At 29.8% G+C, this 18221-nt stretch overlaps 1 protein-coding gene across 3 annotated transcripts in view; it reads left to right on the plus strand.

Moving 5' to 3' along the window:
* Positions 1-18221, plus strand: part of LOC122271730 (uncharacterized) — a 97286-nt gene that overhangs the window by 74804 nt on the left and 4261 nt on the right. For 2 of the 3 annotated variants that reach the window (XM_087163384.1, XM_087163385.1), the window contains exons 14-19: positions 499-662; positions 3447-3632; positions 5855-5995; positions 10785-10851; positions 13601-13656; positions 16556-16649. In XM_087163384.1, the coding sequence (XP_087019510.1) occupies positions 499-662; positions 3447-3632; positions 5855-5995; positions 10785-10851; positions 13601-13656; positions 16556-16649 (708 nt within the window). Of the gene's footprint in view, positions 1-498; positions 663-3446; positions 3633-5854; positions 5996-10640; positions 10761-10784; positions 10852-13600; positions 13657-16555; positions 16650-18221 lie in introns of those variants that run through there. The other variant, XM_087163386.1, reaches the window with a different exon arrangement.

Here is an 18221-nt window from a genome sequence, read left to right on the forward strand (position 1 = left end):
TTTTTATGCTACCGAGATTAAGAAACTTTCAAAAGGTTGGAAAAAGTGCGTTGAAGTTTACGGAAAATATGTAAAGAAATAATATTTTTGAAAGAACTGTTGTAGTGCTTAGTTATTAGAAGTCTTATTTATATTTGATCAACCCTGGCAATAAAACTTTTCCTGCAATGATAATATTACTACTCAAATTGGCACCGTTGGATAAATGCTATTTTTATACCCTGTTTCAAAAAGTAACCGTCTGCGATTCTGTTTCTTTTTTTCAAAAAAAAAAAAAAAAACTAGACCTGCAATGAAAAACCTGTAGATACATCGCCAGCTTTATTAAATCAGTAATATAGTCAATACCTTATGTATCCCGCCTAAAATATAAGGGTGCTATTAACTGGGCAACAGGCTTTTGACTAAGCTGAATATGTGTTCCCTGTGTTACAAATATTTATTAGAACGCAATCTTCTACAGAAGTTAAACACTAAATACATTATTTCTTTTTTTAGAATGAAAACTTTGTCCTATAATTGCTTGATAGAAGTACAGTTAAATACAGATCCACTAGACCAAATCAATATCCTAACAGATCAATCCTCATGTGTTGGTGGAACAAATAACATATGCTTAATGCCTCCTCATTTAATTTTGGATAAGAGTGAAGCCACTGAAAGTAAGGAAATGCTGCGCTATTACTGATACCTAAAATATATTGTATATGAATATAACAGGCAAACATATTACCCTTTTATATTAGTTGCAATTGTGTGTATATATATATGTAATGTTATGCCTTTAAAGGCTAGACAATTGAAGAGACTTAGGCGGCTTCTGATAAAAAGTCATTTTATTACGTTATATGTGGTATGGAAAACAGTGTTCGTGGGATATTTACATTGATGGTTTCCCCATTTCAGGGATTGTTTGGAATTGGCCCAGATTTATCTAGCCATGGAAGACACGCAATTTTGGCTGTCCCGAGATTTTAAATTGAGGCTCCGAATGGGAGTGGTTGCAAGGATCTTCTTATCGTACTGAAACGTCATTCAATTGATAAAATTTAAAGATTTTGATTCGCTAAAAGGATATCACCACTCTGACGGTGGGAAATTTTTGGGATTATCTTAATGACTACTTTATCTACGAATTATTGCCCATTAACTTCAGAAAATAATCTTTTATCTGGCCTTATCTGGTTCCTCTTGACTTTTTATTGCTCTTTGTGAGAGTCCGACCTGCATTTAATATATATATATATATATATATATATATATATATATATATATATATATATATATATATATATATATATATATATATACATATATATATATATATATATATATATATATATATATATATATATATATATATATATATATATATATATATATATATATATATATATATATATATTAAATGCAATTATATTTACTTAGCCTTCATTGATATTTCATTTTTATTTTCAATGCATTTACATTTATATGACATTCCTACGTATATTTTAACTTTATTTTAGTTGCAATTATATACAAATAGTATTTATATATACTTCCCTTTTCTAAATGAATTTACTTATCATAATACAGAATTGTACACATTCTCCTCTTATTCTAGCTTTTAAAAATATCTTTTAAAAACCTTTTTCTTCTCTATAAATTTATCTCTCTACGTAAAATTCTAAAATTTATTTCTTAATTTCGATAATTTTGTATTTTTGTATTTCAGAAATATATAATAATACAGAATTGTACACATTTTCCTTTTATTCTAGTTTTTAAAAATATTTTTCTTCTCGATAAATTTATCTTTCTAAGTAAAAATCTGAAATTTATTTCTTAATTTCGATAACTTTAGATTTTTGTATTTTAGAAGTAAAGTACACTGGTTATCATAAATTAAGGAAAAATCACAAAAATAGCGATAACTCTTTCAAAAGTAAGCCAAACCGTGCAAAATTTGCATATGTTGTCCACTAAGAGTAGCTGAGTAAAATTGCAATATGCAAATTAGTGGCGCTGCACTCGGCTTACGTCATCTGCCTGGAGCATAAAAGTCCAAGTTTGAGAGAAAGCAAACAAATTTTACTGTGATTGCGACATTGAAAATCTGAGATAGCCAATTCGTAATAATGACCTCTAGGCATCATTTGCCTGAAGAACTACGATGGAGAGCCATCGGGAGACTAGAGGCAGGGCAGAGTCAATCAGAAGTGGCCAGATGGCTAAATGTGAGTCCATCTGTGGTTCATAGACTTTGGAGGCAATTTCAAACCACAGATTCGGCATCTAGGAGGTTCAGTCAAGGACGGCCAACTGTTACGACCAGTGCCGATGACCGATATTTGACATTAAGTGCACGCAGGAATAGAACCGCTACTCCGACACATCTTAGATCCTCTCTTGCTGCAGCCACCGGAAGGTTGGTGTCAACGTCAACTGTGCGCAGAAGGCTCCACGAAGGTGGTCTGTATGCGAGACGACCAGCCATTTGCGTGCCGCTCACATCACGCCATAGGAGAGACCGTTTGCAGTGGGCCCGACAACATGTCCACTGGACGTCAGATCAATGGAGGCCTGTTCTCTTTACGGATGAGTCCAGGTTTAGTCTAGAAAGTGACAGTAGACGTTATTTGATATGGAGAGAACCTGGGACCCGTTATCATCCATCAAACATCCGTGAAAGAGATGCATACGGAAGAGGCAGTGTCTGTGTTTGGGGAGGCATATCCTTAGGAGGGCGCACATACCTCCATGTCTTTCCAAGGGGAACCGTGAATGCTCAGGTTTATCGAGACAACATCCTTGATGCTTATGTGCGCCCATATGCCGGGGCAATTGGTGATTGCTTCCTGTTACAGGACGATAATGCAAGACCACACAGAGCTCGCATTGTTGATGATTATCTTCAACAGGAAACAATTACTCGCATGGAGTGGCCAGCTCGATCCCCGGACTTGAATCCTATCGAGCACGTTTGGGATGCTCTAGGGAGGCGTGTATCTGCCATCAATCCGCCCCCTCAGACCCTTGCCACGCTTGCAACTGCTTTACAAGAGCAATGGCTCTCACTTCCTATTGAACTGATAGACCGCATAATTGAAAGCATCACACATCGCTGTTTGTGCTGTATTGCTTCTAGAGGCAATCATATTCCATATTAAAGGTACTTTTTCTATTGCAAACCGATACTTCCAATTTGTTTATTTTATACATGTGCTAATTTCTATACTACTATTAATGTCTGATAATTTCTTTTTATGTTGTTTAATACCTTACTATGTGTTGTATATTGTGGGTAAGTTTCATAAAATTCCATGTGTAATTTCTTGAGTTATCGCGATTTTTGTGAATTTTCCTTAATTTATGATAACCAGTGTAGTTATGGCATCCTTTTTAGATAAAATTCTCCAATATACTTATATCGATTTTATTTATTTATTTTCTTTTTAATGTAGGTAAATTTACACCTGCGGATCCATGTAAAGATGTTATTAAACAAAGAACTTGTGGTAAACAAAGGGAATGCACAGCTGTCCAACGTGGGACCAACAATTTCGAATGTAGATGCGGAAAAGGGTTCTCGTCAGTTGGCGTTCTCACTCCCTACTCTGACAAGCGAACTATCATTCACAACTGTGAAGGTAAAAAAAAATGTCACTTTTGTCACTTTTTGTGCATTATCTCATGTTACTGTGTTTTGTACCTCAGGTTTTTTTACTCACGTCACCTTCTCACTTTACTTAGATTATCATTGAGAGCCGTTATTTTGAACTTCAGATAATGTATGATGGTTGTATTCTTTGATTGACTTGTTTTTCTTTTTTTTTTAATATTAAGATAGATTATGAAAAATGAATACCGTGTAAGCTTGAGCCCCCAATAAATTTTCCCCTCCCCTGCAGAAAATTTCAAAGTCAAGGTTATTTCCTTAAAATAGGAATAGAAGTTTAGATATATATAATTCAACGTATGTATAATTCAACGGAATATAAGTATATATAATTCAACATAAAAAATAATCAAGACAATCAAAAATTAAAAGTATCAAAATTTAAGATTTTTGTCTGATTTTCGAAATAATGGTTTTTTGCATGTTTTCAGATAAATAGCGTGAAAACAGAGCTAAGAAAACCAATAAGACATTAATCATTTTTTTTTCATTCTAAAATACTTTAAAAAGCGCTAGACAATTAAAGCTATCAGAATTGGTTATTTTAATGACATATCAAAAAGCCTCACCACAATTGAGCTTGGACAAAGTGACGTTTCACATGAACCTTTGAATCATTTATATGCAGTAGTGGTGAAAATAAATTTAAACCAAATTTACAAAACGAAGCCTAAAAACATAACCTAAATACCTAAAAAACATAAACATATCAATCACTAGGAGAGATTTTACCAAAAAAGCCACCTCCAAATTTGGAAGCCCTGTACATTGATTGAATAAGATCATTTGCATAAATTAAGTTTATTAATTCTATTCTTTTAATAGCATTTAAATAAATTGGACTCAAAGGAATTTCGGTCCTCCTCTACCTATAATTATTACTTATACTATATACCTATAATAATTAGTTTAAGCAAGTATACAAATAGTTAGATTAGAAAACTGTCTTGTCCTTAAATGCTTATAAAAGTTTTGAAAAATTCGCATTCGTTTATATATATATATATATATATATATATATATATATATATATATATATATATATATATATATATATATATATATATATATATATATATATATATAAACACAAGTAATAATAATAAAATAATATAAAAAATAAAATAATATAAAATTGAAAACTATTAATTGGAAAAAATAATAGTCTTCCTCAGGATCAATCTTTGGCTATAATTTAATGCGATATTTCTGAATAAAGAATAATTATCCTAAGATAAATATTATTAATTATAATGAGATCACTAAAAAAATTCAGTTGCAAAAGAGTATGAAATGAAAGAAAGCAGAAACAAAACTTACCGGCGTACAGCAAAGTAAAAAATATGGTTTAAATGTAAAATACTAATTTAGCAGTTAACAAATTTCGCGAATAAGAAAAATTTTCAAAGTTGTGCTTATAGCTTGAATCGCGCAAAATAAAATTAGAAAATATATTTGGTCGAAAAAAAGGATGCAAGTAACATTCCAGTGCTTCCATCTATGAGAAAAACTAGTAAAAAAATTTTTATTCGAAAAAATTATTTAACAAAACCCATAATAATACGAAAAAAATGCATTTTATTATACTAATATAAATTTAATTGAAAAAAAAGAAACATTCAAAATAAGTAATCCTTGTAATTTAAATAACAGATTTAAATAAGGAATTAGCATTCATTAGCATTCCATCTTTCATAGGGCGACTTATTTGAAAGTCAGAGCCTGCACATATGGATAGAAAGCCGTATATTGACTCTATATTTTATTCATATATATATTATACATTTTAAGGAGAAGACTTAGTTCGTGATAGATATCGGATTTTTAATGGTTTACAACATTTGTTAACTAAAGAGAGAATAAAAAGTTACAAAGGTTCAAGTTTTATGAAAAACAAGTTTTTATCGTGACTAAATTAGTGTTATTTTAGAAATTGTTCTAATATATTTGACAAGCTTTAAGAAGTTTTGTACAACCAAATTTATCTGTGTAAATTTTCAGAAATGTTGAACCCTGTGCAATTCCAAAAATTATTAAGGTGATAAAGATAATATTTTTCGTATTTCTTCCAATCACTTAGACAATTTACTCGCATATTATTATGCTCTGACTATATATATATATATATATATATATATATATAAACTTGGTTTCTTAAACTTACTCTAATGAAAGAATTTGTCATTTTCATAGATATCAATGAATGTCTTAATCCATCAATCTGTCCAAACAACACAAAATGTATGAATTCAGTTGGTGACTATGATTGCACCTGTAAACCTGGCTTCGTGGCACCGTCCGAAACAGCAGACCTCAAGCGAACAAATTGTGTTGGTAAGTGAACTCATATTAACCCTTCGCACTCGAAGTTCTTTCAGCTGTTAAAAAAGTGTACGCAACCACTAACAATTTGAAAGATTTTTTACTAACTTACCTTATAATACCCGGAAATCACTGAATCCACTATTCAAAGTATTCCAGTCAGAATAGAGAGATTTAGGGGGGGTCGTGGACCAATTCAATGTTTTAATTGTCAAGCATTCCACCACACTCAAAGATCATGCAACGCTGCCTCAAGATGTGTGAAATGCGCTGGCAATCATCGCTCCCATGAATGCAGAAAGGACAGACACTCTCCACCAAAATGTTGCAACTGTAGTGAATCCCACACCGCAAACTACACTGGGTGCATAGCCCGTCCCACTAGGAAGGGCTCTCGCCCGATTCCCACAACAACAGCCGGTATGGCTCGCAGACTTGTCATAATAATAAAAGAACTGCAGAAACTCATAAAGAATGAAGAGGTACTCCAATTACTGCAAAGAATCATTAGAGATAATGCTCCATAATGTCATAGTCATGCCCAATTCCGGACTATTCATTCTGAACTCTTGCATTAGTGTAATATGTAGATTATCAAACTCTTCTGCAATGAAAAAAGTAGAACAGCTCAATTAAATTGCAAACTGTATCCGATAGATGGCGATACCAATATTAAACAAAACTTCTGTAAATTTATCATATATCATGTTATATTTGTTTTACAACTTAAAATTACACAATTCTAACTTTATTCAATGCTAAATTGTCAATCGCATCTGCATATATTCTAATTTTACTCATAATTTATCACTACTTATGAATGCATCAAATTTAAATTCCATTCAATGCTAAAATATCAATTGTAATTGTTTATATATTAATTTAATTCATATTTTAATCACAACCTATGATTGCATCAAATTTAATACCAATCAATGCTTAAATATCAATTGTGCTTTTCATATTCACGAAAATTTCTGATTATTGCATAAATCATGACTTATATTAAATATCAAATCATGTTTAATTTATCAAGCAAATATGCTTGATCTTCTGTAATGCTACCTAAACATACCCTCCAACTGCTACGGAATTTTCGTAGTTTCAGAAATCTTCTTTTTAGACGGTAGCAAAATTAATGTCTTAATATTTAAAAAAAATTAATTTTAGCGTAACTTGTCCACTATTACTTATAAAAGTGCAGGCCATATGGCTAGATTCTTAAGTTCTGATAAAAGTTTTATGAGATATCCATTTGCTTTAAAAATTTCTACTTTGGTTTGCTACCACTAGAAAGAATTATTTTCAAAATCCTCATAAGTTGGAGGGTATGCCTAAATGCTGCATAATTCAAAATGTTTTTTAATTCAACTTGTAAATACTTCATGATATATGGGTTAGGGGCCGCTGCGCGGCCCAGGCACCCAATTTTAGTTAAATAAAGAAAAGAGAAGAGAAATCACTGAATGAAGTGTTAACTAAACATCAAGGTGAAAAAAATTTCACATTTAGAGTGGTAGGAAATTTACAGGTGACAGTGGTGACTGACTGAATTTTTATAAAATATATTTCGGGAAAAGAATGTGTTGCTAAGTTAAACTCAAGTTAATTTCGTGATGCAGAATTTTTTTTAAACATCTTTAGCGAATAGAATTTGTTGGTCAGTTTAATTCACGTTAATTTTGCGATGCAGAATTTTTGTTAAATATATATTTCATTTGTCGTATTAATTTATTTCAAAATAGGTAAAATATTTAGCATTTTTAAAAATTATAATTATGAAATACAGCATGAAGCATCGGTGCCTTTTTCTGCTTTAAAATTAATATTCTCCAAGTATAACTCATTTTCAAGCAATAATTTTTCAAATTTGCACTTAGTTGAAGTTCTTTTGATCTAAGTAAAATATATATCATCATTGAAATTCTTTTAATTTGCAAAATAAATTTTTGATAACTTTTTGAATATGAATAAAAAATTTTTTTCCCGAAACTTCTTTTATTTTGGACACAATATTTCAGTGCAAATATAATTCTCATAATCTAACAGATTGTTTTAATAACTATGAGAATAATTTTCATAATTAAAAAATAACAAAATTTATTTTCACTTGTAATAAGAGAAATAAAATACAAATAAATATTTTTTCTTTTAACTACTTGAACTCAAAAATCATATATATAGAAGGGACACCGGTGTCCCTTAAAATTTAATAGTTGTGCAAACGAATACCATCATAATAGAGTCGGATAAATTATATTTTTGACCCTTTTGCGCCTTTTTCTTAATGTCATTGAAGAAGAAACACTTTTATAAGAGGATCAGTTTTATGTGATTTCAATGTTGGAACTAATAATCGAATGTGTGAAATACAATCGAAAGTTATTTATTATTATTATTTATTTCTAGTAAAAGAAAATTAAAAATTTTGGTATATAAAATATAGGAAAAAAAAAACTTATTTAGCTTATTCGATACAATTAATTTAAGTTTCAACGCCATTTTTAAAGGCTTCTATATATCACGGCCCATTAGGTGTTGTAAAAAAGTGAGGAACTTACCGATTTTTTTTTATGTATACAAGAAATTTTATTAATATTTACAAACTGCAAAAAGAATTATGCATATTACGACTTTTAATACGTTTTTAAAACCGGCATATATTTACTAATTTTATTCAAATGTGCGCAATAATAATTGAAGTTATTAAGAAACGGAAATTTTAATTTAAATTTGTAAAATAGTTTAGAATGGACCTCGAAAATTCCGGGAAAGTATTTTTATCACATCCTTAGAAAAAGTTCTCTTACGTAAATTGAATGAATGGTGTCCTTTTTACCCATGTGAAGTTTGCATCAATCAAAATGAGCATAGGATGTTTAAAGCTTCTTTTTTTTATTAACACTGTAATTATAAAAGCATTCTTATTTAAATATCACAATATTATTAAATGTTTTCAACACCATATCAATTCTTGTTTTCATTTTTATTATCTCTTAATCTTAACGATGTGATTTTGAAATCACTAAATGCTTATTTATGTGTATTCAATGCTTATTATTATGTGAAAATTCACTTTTACTCTTGAATACGGAGATATTCTCCACTATTTTTCTCATCAATATATTACTTTATCATATCATATGCCGATTCAATTTATGACAATAAGTATAGATGAATCGGCTAATGGCGTTTCGCGCCAAATGCCGAGATGTCACCCATTCTCAGCATCCTAAATGTTTTCAAAATGTTTTCAAAAACTAAAAAAAAATTCCTTTCCTTAATTATGGTCTATCCGAAATTTGCATTGGTAAAAATGATATTTCTAAGTGATGATTTTTCAAACAGTATTGCCATGCAAAATTTTCCAACTTATTAGCTGCCAAAAGATAAATTATTTACATAAAGTTAGCATAAAAGTTTTTCTATAATTTTATACAACTTGAAGTTTTTAAAAATGGTGTATTTTTAATTCATAAAAAGTTTGCATAGACCAAAATAAGCCATAGGAGTTTAAAGCTTGTTTCTTAGCAAATCCGTAATAAGAAAAGCATTATAATATAAATATTGTGATTTTTTGAAATGATTTCATTATTGCTGTTATTAAAGCTAGAAAGAAATTTCTTAGTTCATTTCCTCATTTTGGTCGATCCGAATTTCCATGGATAAAAAGGGCAAAATTTCTAAAAATATTATTTTATCACCCATCTGCTTGTATGCAAGGTTGTAAGCCCTTTTACCTCATAAACCTTATCCCAGCAATTAACTAAGCAGACGAAAAGAAACTAATGACTTTCGGGAGAAAAATATTAAGAAAAACTTTTGGTGCACTTATAGCGATAAAAATGCTATTAACACGTTGAACGCCACGCTAATTTTACATGGCTTGCCCTTCTGATCAAACTGTATTTAACTACAAACTAAAATTGCAAATATTAGACAGATTTTTCTAGTTTTAAAAGGTTTAGCACGACATAAATGAAAAAAGTGGTGAATTATATAAGACTACGAATTGTTTAAAAATAGTGGTGGCTAAAAATCTACTAAATTTAAATTATTAAACCAAGAATTAGAATAATTAAGTAAATTTTGGATAAATTTTCTGCAATTCTATAAAAAAGTGTAAATTTTATAGTTCTTTATCGTGTTATATACGCTATCAGATATCTGTTTTTTAGCGGCCTATGTGAAAGGTCAGTGTCAGCAAGCGGAGGCAGACGCAGCCTAAACGTAATTTCAGTGTCAGCCACCGGTGGTTGACGTGGCCTAAATGGAAAGTCCAGTGTCAGTCACCGATGGCTGACGTAGTGCTCAACGTATTAAGAACATTTACCTTCTAATAGAAGAAAATAGTTAAATAGAGTAGAGAAGTAGCTAAAGAACTTGAGAGTTAATAGTGGGAGATGTATAACATTGAATACATCTGGATGGGGTAAAGTAACTGAGACGTCCTTGGTAGGCCTTATGCAGAATAAGAAGAAGACATAAGTCCTTGTCATATAATATAAAAGAACATAAAACACATTTACAGAATGCCATCACAAAGATGCGTCCAGGGTTACAGTAAAATACGTACTCGCTGCCTCCACGCACCAGGACGTTTAACGTAAGACCACTTTTCAGGAAGCCGCCATAATTGTTGTTCTTTCTTTTGCAGGGATGCCAACTGCTACGCTTTCTGCAAATGTTTTAATAAATTGGCAGCGTATTAAGTAGCAAAACTTGTAAAATAAGGATAATTACGGTTCTTACATGCATATATTCATCTTACTATATAACATTGCATTCTTTTATTTCAAAGAAATGTGCAATCAGAAAACATGTAAACATGGGCGATGCCAAGCTGAAGATGGAGTTTATCGTTGCAAGTAAGCATGCACATTTAAATTTTGGGATCACGTTTCAAATTCGAAGTTTTTTTTTTTAATTTTTACATAAAAATTACATCTTTGCTCAATAAATTGCGTTTATTGCTACAGTGAACTCTCACTTAATGCCCGGTTTAAGGGACCAACAAAAAAAAAGCGCATAAATGAAAGGGACGCTTAAGTGAAAAGCTTTCAAAATTCTAAAATGCAACATGAATTTTAATAAAACTATGAATAAAAATGTTTCTAGAGATTAAATTATAATCAATTAATAATTAATATTAATAATCGTATTGACTATTACTATACAAATATAAAAAATTGTAAAATAACAAATTACAAACTATTTTCTTGCGAAATAATCCGCAATAGATGTTTTTATTTTTTCCCCACGAATTTGTAAAATAGTATTTTCAAACTCATACGAACAGGAAAGGGAAGTTTCAGAAGTTTAATTAAACTGTAAATAGTCACAAAGGATATTTAAAGCTTCAAACGCGAACTATGGAAATTTTTATTCGAACGACCTTTTTTTTCTTCTTTTTTCTAAAGGTGAAACATACTCTTTTGCTGCATTTACTTTTTTATGTGTGGTAGTTTTAAATGCTTATTGTTGAACTGAGATATTTTAATGTCATATTTAGATTAAATCAAACAGAGTGATTCGAAATTGCCTTGTCAAAATTTAAAAAGGGTTAGAAAGGACGGATTAAATAAATCGTAATACAATTTGCGTCCGTAAAAGAAACGCAAAAATTCAGGAAATTAAAAAATTTTGAAATATGAAAAAGAATGACACAAAAAATATAATAAAATCAGAAAATAGGGAAAATTAAGCGTTACATAAATTTGACATCACTGCCTCTTTCAACGGCGCAAAACTAAGCCGAGCTAACATTTCCATCCGAAACAACAAATATCATTGTCGGGAGCCGTAAGTGGTTCAGGTTGTAGAGCCCTTGCCTCCCAATGAGGTGACAGGGTTCGAGTCCCAGCCATGACTGGTGGGTACGATATCCGCGCAATACTCGCATGGACCACAGGAATGACGAAAATTGTCCTCATATTACTTGTTAAAGTTTGCTTGTTAATTTTAATTGTTACACTGCTCATTTTGTTAAAGTTTAACAAAATGAGCATTATAATTGATTTGAGTCATAATTCTGATATCTATTTAGGGAATCATTAAATTTGTTAATTTTTGACGGATCATGGGTTAGAGTCCCCTTAACGTAGGACTAATCGTGGGAAGTTTTCGTTTTTTCCCTTTCTATGTAATGCAAATGCAGGTTAGTTCCATCAAAAAATCCTCCGCGAAGGCAAATTTCTCCCAATACTTGATCCAAGAGCTCCCTTGTCTTCTGCATTGGGTTCAAAATTACAAGGCTACGGAGTTGAACATTGGTAGTTGTAAACCCAAAATTCAGTCGGAGTCCACAGAAGTTTCATAGATGAAGCTTTTAAGTTGCCCAATAGAAACAAATCCAAGCAGGGCAGATTTGGTGATCATGACGACCAGGGGAGAGACACACGTCGATCAATCCACTTGTATCGATACGCGGGGGATGACTAATTTCCGCACTGCCAGCTTGTTTCGATTGCCATACATAGCGCCCTCTACCGCTATGATGCAACTTTTTGAAACACGCATTGTACTGTAAATACCTGTCTCGAACGTCCGTGGAATTTCCGATTACCGAGTATCATAAATTGATTTCCGAAGGATATTTTTATTTACGAGATAAAAAAAACTGTGGTTATTTTAAACTGTTATGATAAAAGTGGGTCAGAATTGATGAGAGGTTCTGGATTATTTATCCATTGATCTCTTCGAAAAAAAAAAAGTCCTAGTATGTTATTTTAGCTGGTCACATGGGTAACGAAAAATAAAGCAGGTCTGCCAACTTTCTACGTCTTTTGGAAAATGTTCTTCTTGTGGTAACAATGCTTATGTCTTAAAGCATGAATCTTTGATTCGTACCACAATTGTTGCTACCATTATGATGTTGTTTTTCTCATCACAATTTGTAAATGATTCAAGAGTTCATATAAAATGCCCTTAGTTCCAACGGTCTCGTGGTAAGCTTTTTAAGTTGTTAATAAAATTAATTTGACATTTCTTAAGCTTCAGTTTTAATTGTCTATCAATCTCTAAAATATTAAACAAATAAAAAAAAACGTTGCTGTTGGTAGCCCTATATAAAGATTTCATAAAATAAATAAATGTTGTTTTGTTATATAAGAGTGAAATAGAAATTTCTCACAACTGATTAACACTAGAAACACTGAAATTTAATATATACCTATATTGCCCAAAAGCACTCAAAATAACTGGATTGTAAGAGAATAAATAATGTGTAAAGAAATTTTCTTAAAATTAATTTTTAATATTTTTTAATACAACTTACAGTTATATAACAAGTTATTAGTAAATATTAACAATAAAAAATTATATGTTGTACAAATTTCTAAGAATTGTGTCATAATATACATCATTGTTTTTCTAATTGAAATTAAAAGGAGTCAAAATGACTTCCTTAGGCAATCTAGTGTTAAGTCAGCAATGCAATTGCACCGGATTTCAGCAAAGTATTTATCAATTGTCCGAAGCAATTTGGCCTGTCTGTAATATTTCGTTTAACTCTACTATAAGGAGAAGCAGCGTGAAATAAATTTTTAAATGATTTTTCACAGTAAATATTTTTCTTAATAATTTTTAAATTTGTTAATTTTAATTTTATATTTCTAGATGTGAAAAAGGCTATATTGGATTTAATTGTGAAATACAAGAGGTTGATATGGCTGGTAAGATCTTTTTTTATTCTCATGTTTAATTTTACTTGTTAATTTAGTTTTACACAATTATTTGATTACATTAATTTTGGACAATAAAAAACTCATTATTATTGCTAAATTTTTATTTCACGAAAAATTTAGAAATCTATATTTTTTCTCCGTAAATTTATCATTGGAATGATATTTCCTTTAAATTGAATTCAATTTATATTGCTCTCATTTAAATTGCAATAAAATTCACGCAACAGTCAGAAATACTATATCTCTACAAAATACAGTAGCATTTAAAATAATAAAGTCGCATACATTAAATTTAAAAAATATGTATTATATAACTATAATGTAACTAATGAACAACCGATTCACATGAAATATATTATTAACATGAATGTTTGCAACTCGGAAAAGTGAAAAATTTGGTGGCGAAACCATTATTTTCTAACTTGATTCCGGAACGATTAAAATACCAAAATTTATAATCAATTATTCTTAATAAGAGTCACCCAAACTTCCTCAAAAACTTTTAGAAAGGTTGCAAAATTTACACCATAAGATATATTTCGTTCTTTTAATAGTAGATCATTAAATATTTCTTGATCATCGCAAAAATTTGAAAACCTATTTAATCTATAGTAATTTGATACAGGCTGAATAATATTATCTAAATTTTATTTTATTTTATGACCGTCGTTGAACAGCCGACCCAATTTTGGGTTTAAGACTATTAATGTTCAACTCCGTAGTCTTATAAATTTGAACCTATCCAGAAGATAAGGAAACTCCTGGGTCAGTACCCTCAAAAGTATGATTTGTTATAGGATCATGGGGGACTTTGTGACTCAATCAGTAACCATTTAACGTGCATCAATCAGTAACCATTTACTACACGGGGACACTTCGGTCGGCGGGGATTGAAATCACGACCTCTTGAACATGTGCCCAGTGTCCTACCAACCAGGCTATTTGGACTCATATTATCGAAATTCAAGTTTTTAAGAATTTTGAAAAACTTCGAATTGCTTTGATGTGTAATTTACTACAACTAGAAGATGTTTGGTGGACCTTTGAGACTCCTGTTAATAACAAGAAACAGTCGTATGTATTGTTATGAATGTTAATAATTGGTAGTCAAAGTTCCTAAGGACAGTTCTTATACTGCTCTCTAAAACAAGTTAGGTGCCTTTTCCGAAGTACAAATATACCTGTTTTAACCCATTGCATGAGGGCAATTTTTTTCGAAAAATGTATTACAGCAGTCATAGATTAAAATTTTTAGAGAGTGATAGGAAAGTCTTCATTAAAGTTGGAGCAAACTTGTCACAATAGCAACAACTTCGATTTCGGAAGAAAAAAAATTATGAGGAAAGATTGAAGTACTGATTACATATATACTGAATCACTTATGTTTGTGGTAATCACGAATGGATAATTTCTTTTAAAAAACTAACGGAAACAAAGCCGTTTTGCTATCGCTTTTTAAACTTTTGTATGGATCGCGATGATTTCAAAAACGTATTTTACGTGATCCGCTTGCGAACAATGTATGGCAAGGTTAAAAATATCATTGTGCTATCTCTGATAAAATCCTATCGGCAAAGTTCATACCTGCCAACTCTTCCGGATTTTCATATATATTTATATATATATATATATATAATATCTCTCTAACTATCTATATATATATATATATATATATATATATATATATATATATATATATATATATATATATATATATTTCCATGTGCAAATCCATTTCGGGCAAATCTGTGTTAAAATTATCTATTAAACTTTTTCCTTCGATAATTTATATAATTTTACCATGCGCTAATCCATTTCGTGCAAATCCGTGGCTAAACTTATTTGCGAAACAGGCAATTTATGTTTCTCTTTTCTACTTTATATTTTTTCTTAAATAAACATCTATTTTCTAAAACTATTTATGGTCAATTTTTAAAATTATCCAGTATAATATTACTTTGCGCACATCCATTTCTGGCCCATCCTTGGTAACTAACAAATCAATGCACAGAATAACAAATCACTTCAGCAGTGCAGTAAGAACGACACTTTAAAACCCTCTTGTTACACTCAATTTGCGCTTTTGTTTTCATCTTTTGTTTTCATATTTTGTAATCTGGCAATCTTTCTGCGAAAACATTTTTAAATCATTCTTGAAAAATATCCGTCCATGTAAGTTGAACTGATTTTGCTGCTCGCTTTATAGTCCCCCCTTTTTAATGTTTTTTCTTTTTATTTTATTTTATTATCTGTTTTTACATGTTATTTTTACTTATTTGTACTTTTTGTGATCTATTTAATTTGTTGTTATTTTTTAAAAAATTTTTTTTGAGTGCTCCTCACACTATTGTATTAATTTATTTAGCTTTGGCTTTATTGATACAATATCAGAAAGCACTCTGTTTTGCGGATATAATCGTGTGGGCTGAAGAAAAGATTATATCCTTTTTTCCGGTTTTTTAATTAACATTTCATGATTTTTTTTTTATTTATTTTTTTTTTATTTTATTTTATTTATTATTATTATTATTTTTAATAAACTGTTGTTTGTTATTTTTTACTTATTATTTCCCCCCCTTTTTCATATGTCTATTATTTTTCTTTGTTTTATTCTTCGTTATGAACTTATATATATATATATATATATATATATATATATATATATATATATATATATATATATATATATATATATATATATATATATATATATATATATATATATATATATATATATATATATATATATATATATATAGATAGATAGATAGATAAATATATATATATGTATATATGTATATATATATACGTGACTTATAACAATCAGAAAAAAATCTTAGAAAATTTCTTATACTTTTATAGATAATTCAGTGAATTACTTTTTTAGGTGCTACGGCTATGCGAACTGCTCTCATAATTATATCAATCATTGGCATTCTCTCGATTTTGTTTTCAGTTTTAATGGTTCATAAATACCGAGTGTAAGTATTAAACAACTTTTTTAGCACATTTTCAATTGCGTATGTGTTAAAACCAAGCATTAAAAAAAATTTGCATCTGGGCCTAAGCAAAATACGTATTCTTCAAATCCGGGAGGTTTTCCCCATGGGATATTTTATTATTTCATTTGCAGGTAGGAAAACGTAGAGAAAGTATCGCATTCCTTACACTGATCTTTTTTAAGGTTAAAAACTATTGTTAAGTGTTCTCTATTCTAATTATTTTACTCTAATTATTATAATCTAAACTGTGTAGAAATCCGTCATCACCTCCAGTAAATCTTTTTTTTTAAACGTATATCTTAAATACTAATAAAAAATGAATGAATGTGCATAATAATATAAAGCGAAACAAATATATCCTAAGTTAAATTTGAATTGTCGAATAGATTTTAACACTAAAACAGCTGGATTTTGGATTTACCTAAAACCACCAAAAAGAGTTAATTTGATCCTTGTAGGAAATTGTTCATTAAAAAGTTAATGATTGTTTAATTGATGAATACTGTTAAGAGTACAATAGATAAGGTTTTTTGGAGATTTGATATTTTTTATGGACTTAATAAAAATATGACAATGTAGCGTGATATTGTATTGCTGATTATTCTTCCGCAGGACTGCAAGTAATACATAAATAAACAAATTATACAAAAAAAAATTATATGTGTTAGTATATAACAGGTTATAAAATGAGGAAGTACCGTTATAAGTTAGACACTGTTGTTGACAGCAAAACATCGACTAATTGATTTCTAGCATCTCTCATCAATACCATTAGTTTTATTCTGCCTTTTGCAATGTTAAAATGTATGTTTTATCCTATAAACTGGAATAAAAGAATTAGGGCCGATCAAATGCTCAAAGTACTGATTCCTAACTCCCACAAAAATGATTCACAAAGCACAGTTAGGGTGACGAAAGATTTCTTGAAAATTATCCAGGCATTGAATGTAGCAATACCATAAATATATAAAATAATTGTGAGTCATTTGCAAGTTTTCCATCCCCCGAAACTCTCATGTTTCTTCTATAACAACATAAGAGATGGCAAAAAAAAAACAAAAAAAAAATTACACCTTTGCGGCTTCTAGTTAGAAATGAAGTTCTTGTAAATTTAATATTTAAATTAAAATTTAATATTTCATTTCCACAATTCTTGCTACAGAATGCGTTTCACGAAAAATGCATCACCTAACTTTCTGTACTTTCCAAAAATATGGAACAAAAAAAAAAAAAAAAAGTCGTATATTTGAAATTGGATTTTTGTGAAACTATTCGACTGATTTCTCTCAATTTTTTTATTTTGTCATGTAAAATTAGATACTTTAAGGCGACGTGAAAAATTGTAAATCAAATGACACCTTTGGCTCTTCTAGTTATAAATGATGCTTTTATAAATTTAATATTTAAATTAAAATTTACTATTCGATTTCCACAATTCTTGCTGCAGAGTTAATTTCATGAAAAATTCGAAATGCATCTCCTAACTTTCCAAAAATATGGAACACAAATAAAAAAAGTCGCATATTTGAAATTGGATTTCTCAGAAACTAT

Source organism: Parasteatoda tepidariorum, chromosome 5 (genome assembly GCF_982258835.1).
Source record: "Parasteatoda tepidariorum strain Cologne lab strain chromosome 5, Ptep-v5.0, whole genome shotgun sequence".
NCBI classification, from domain to species: Eukaryota; Metazoa; Arthropoda; class Arachnida; order Araneae; family Theridiidae; genus Parasteatoda; species Parasteatoda tepidariorum.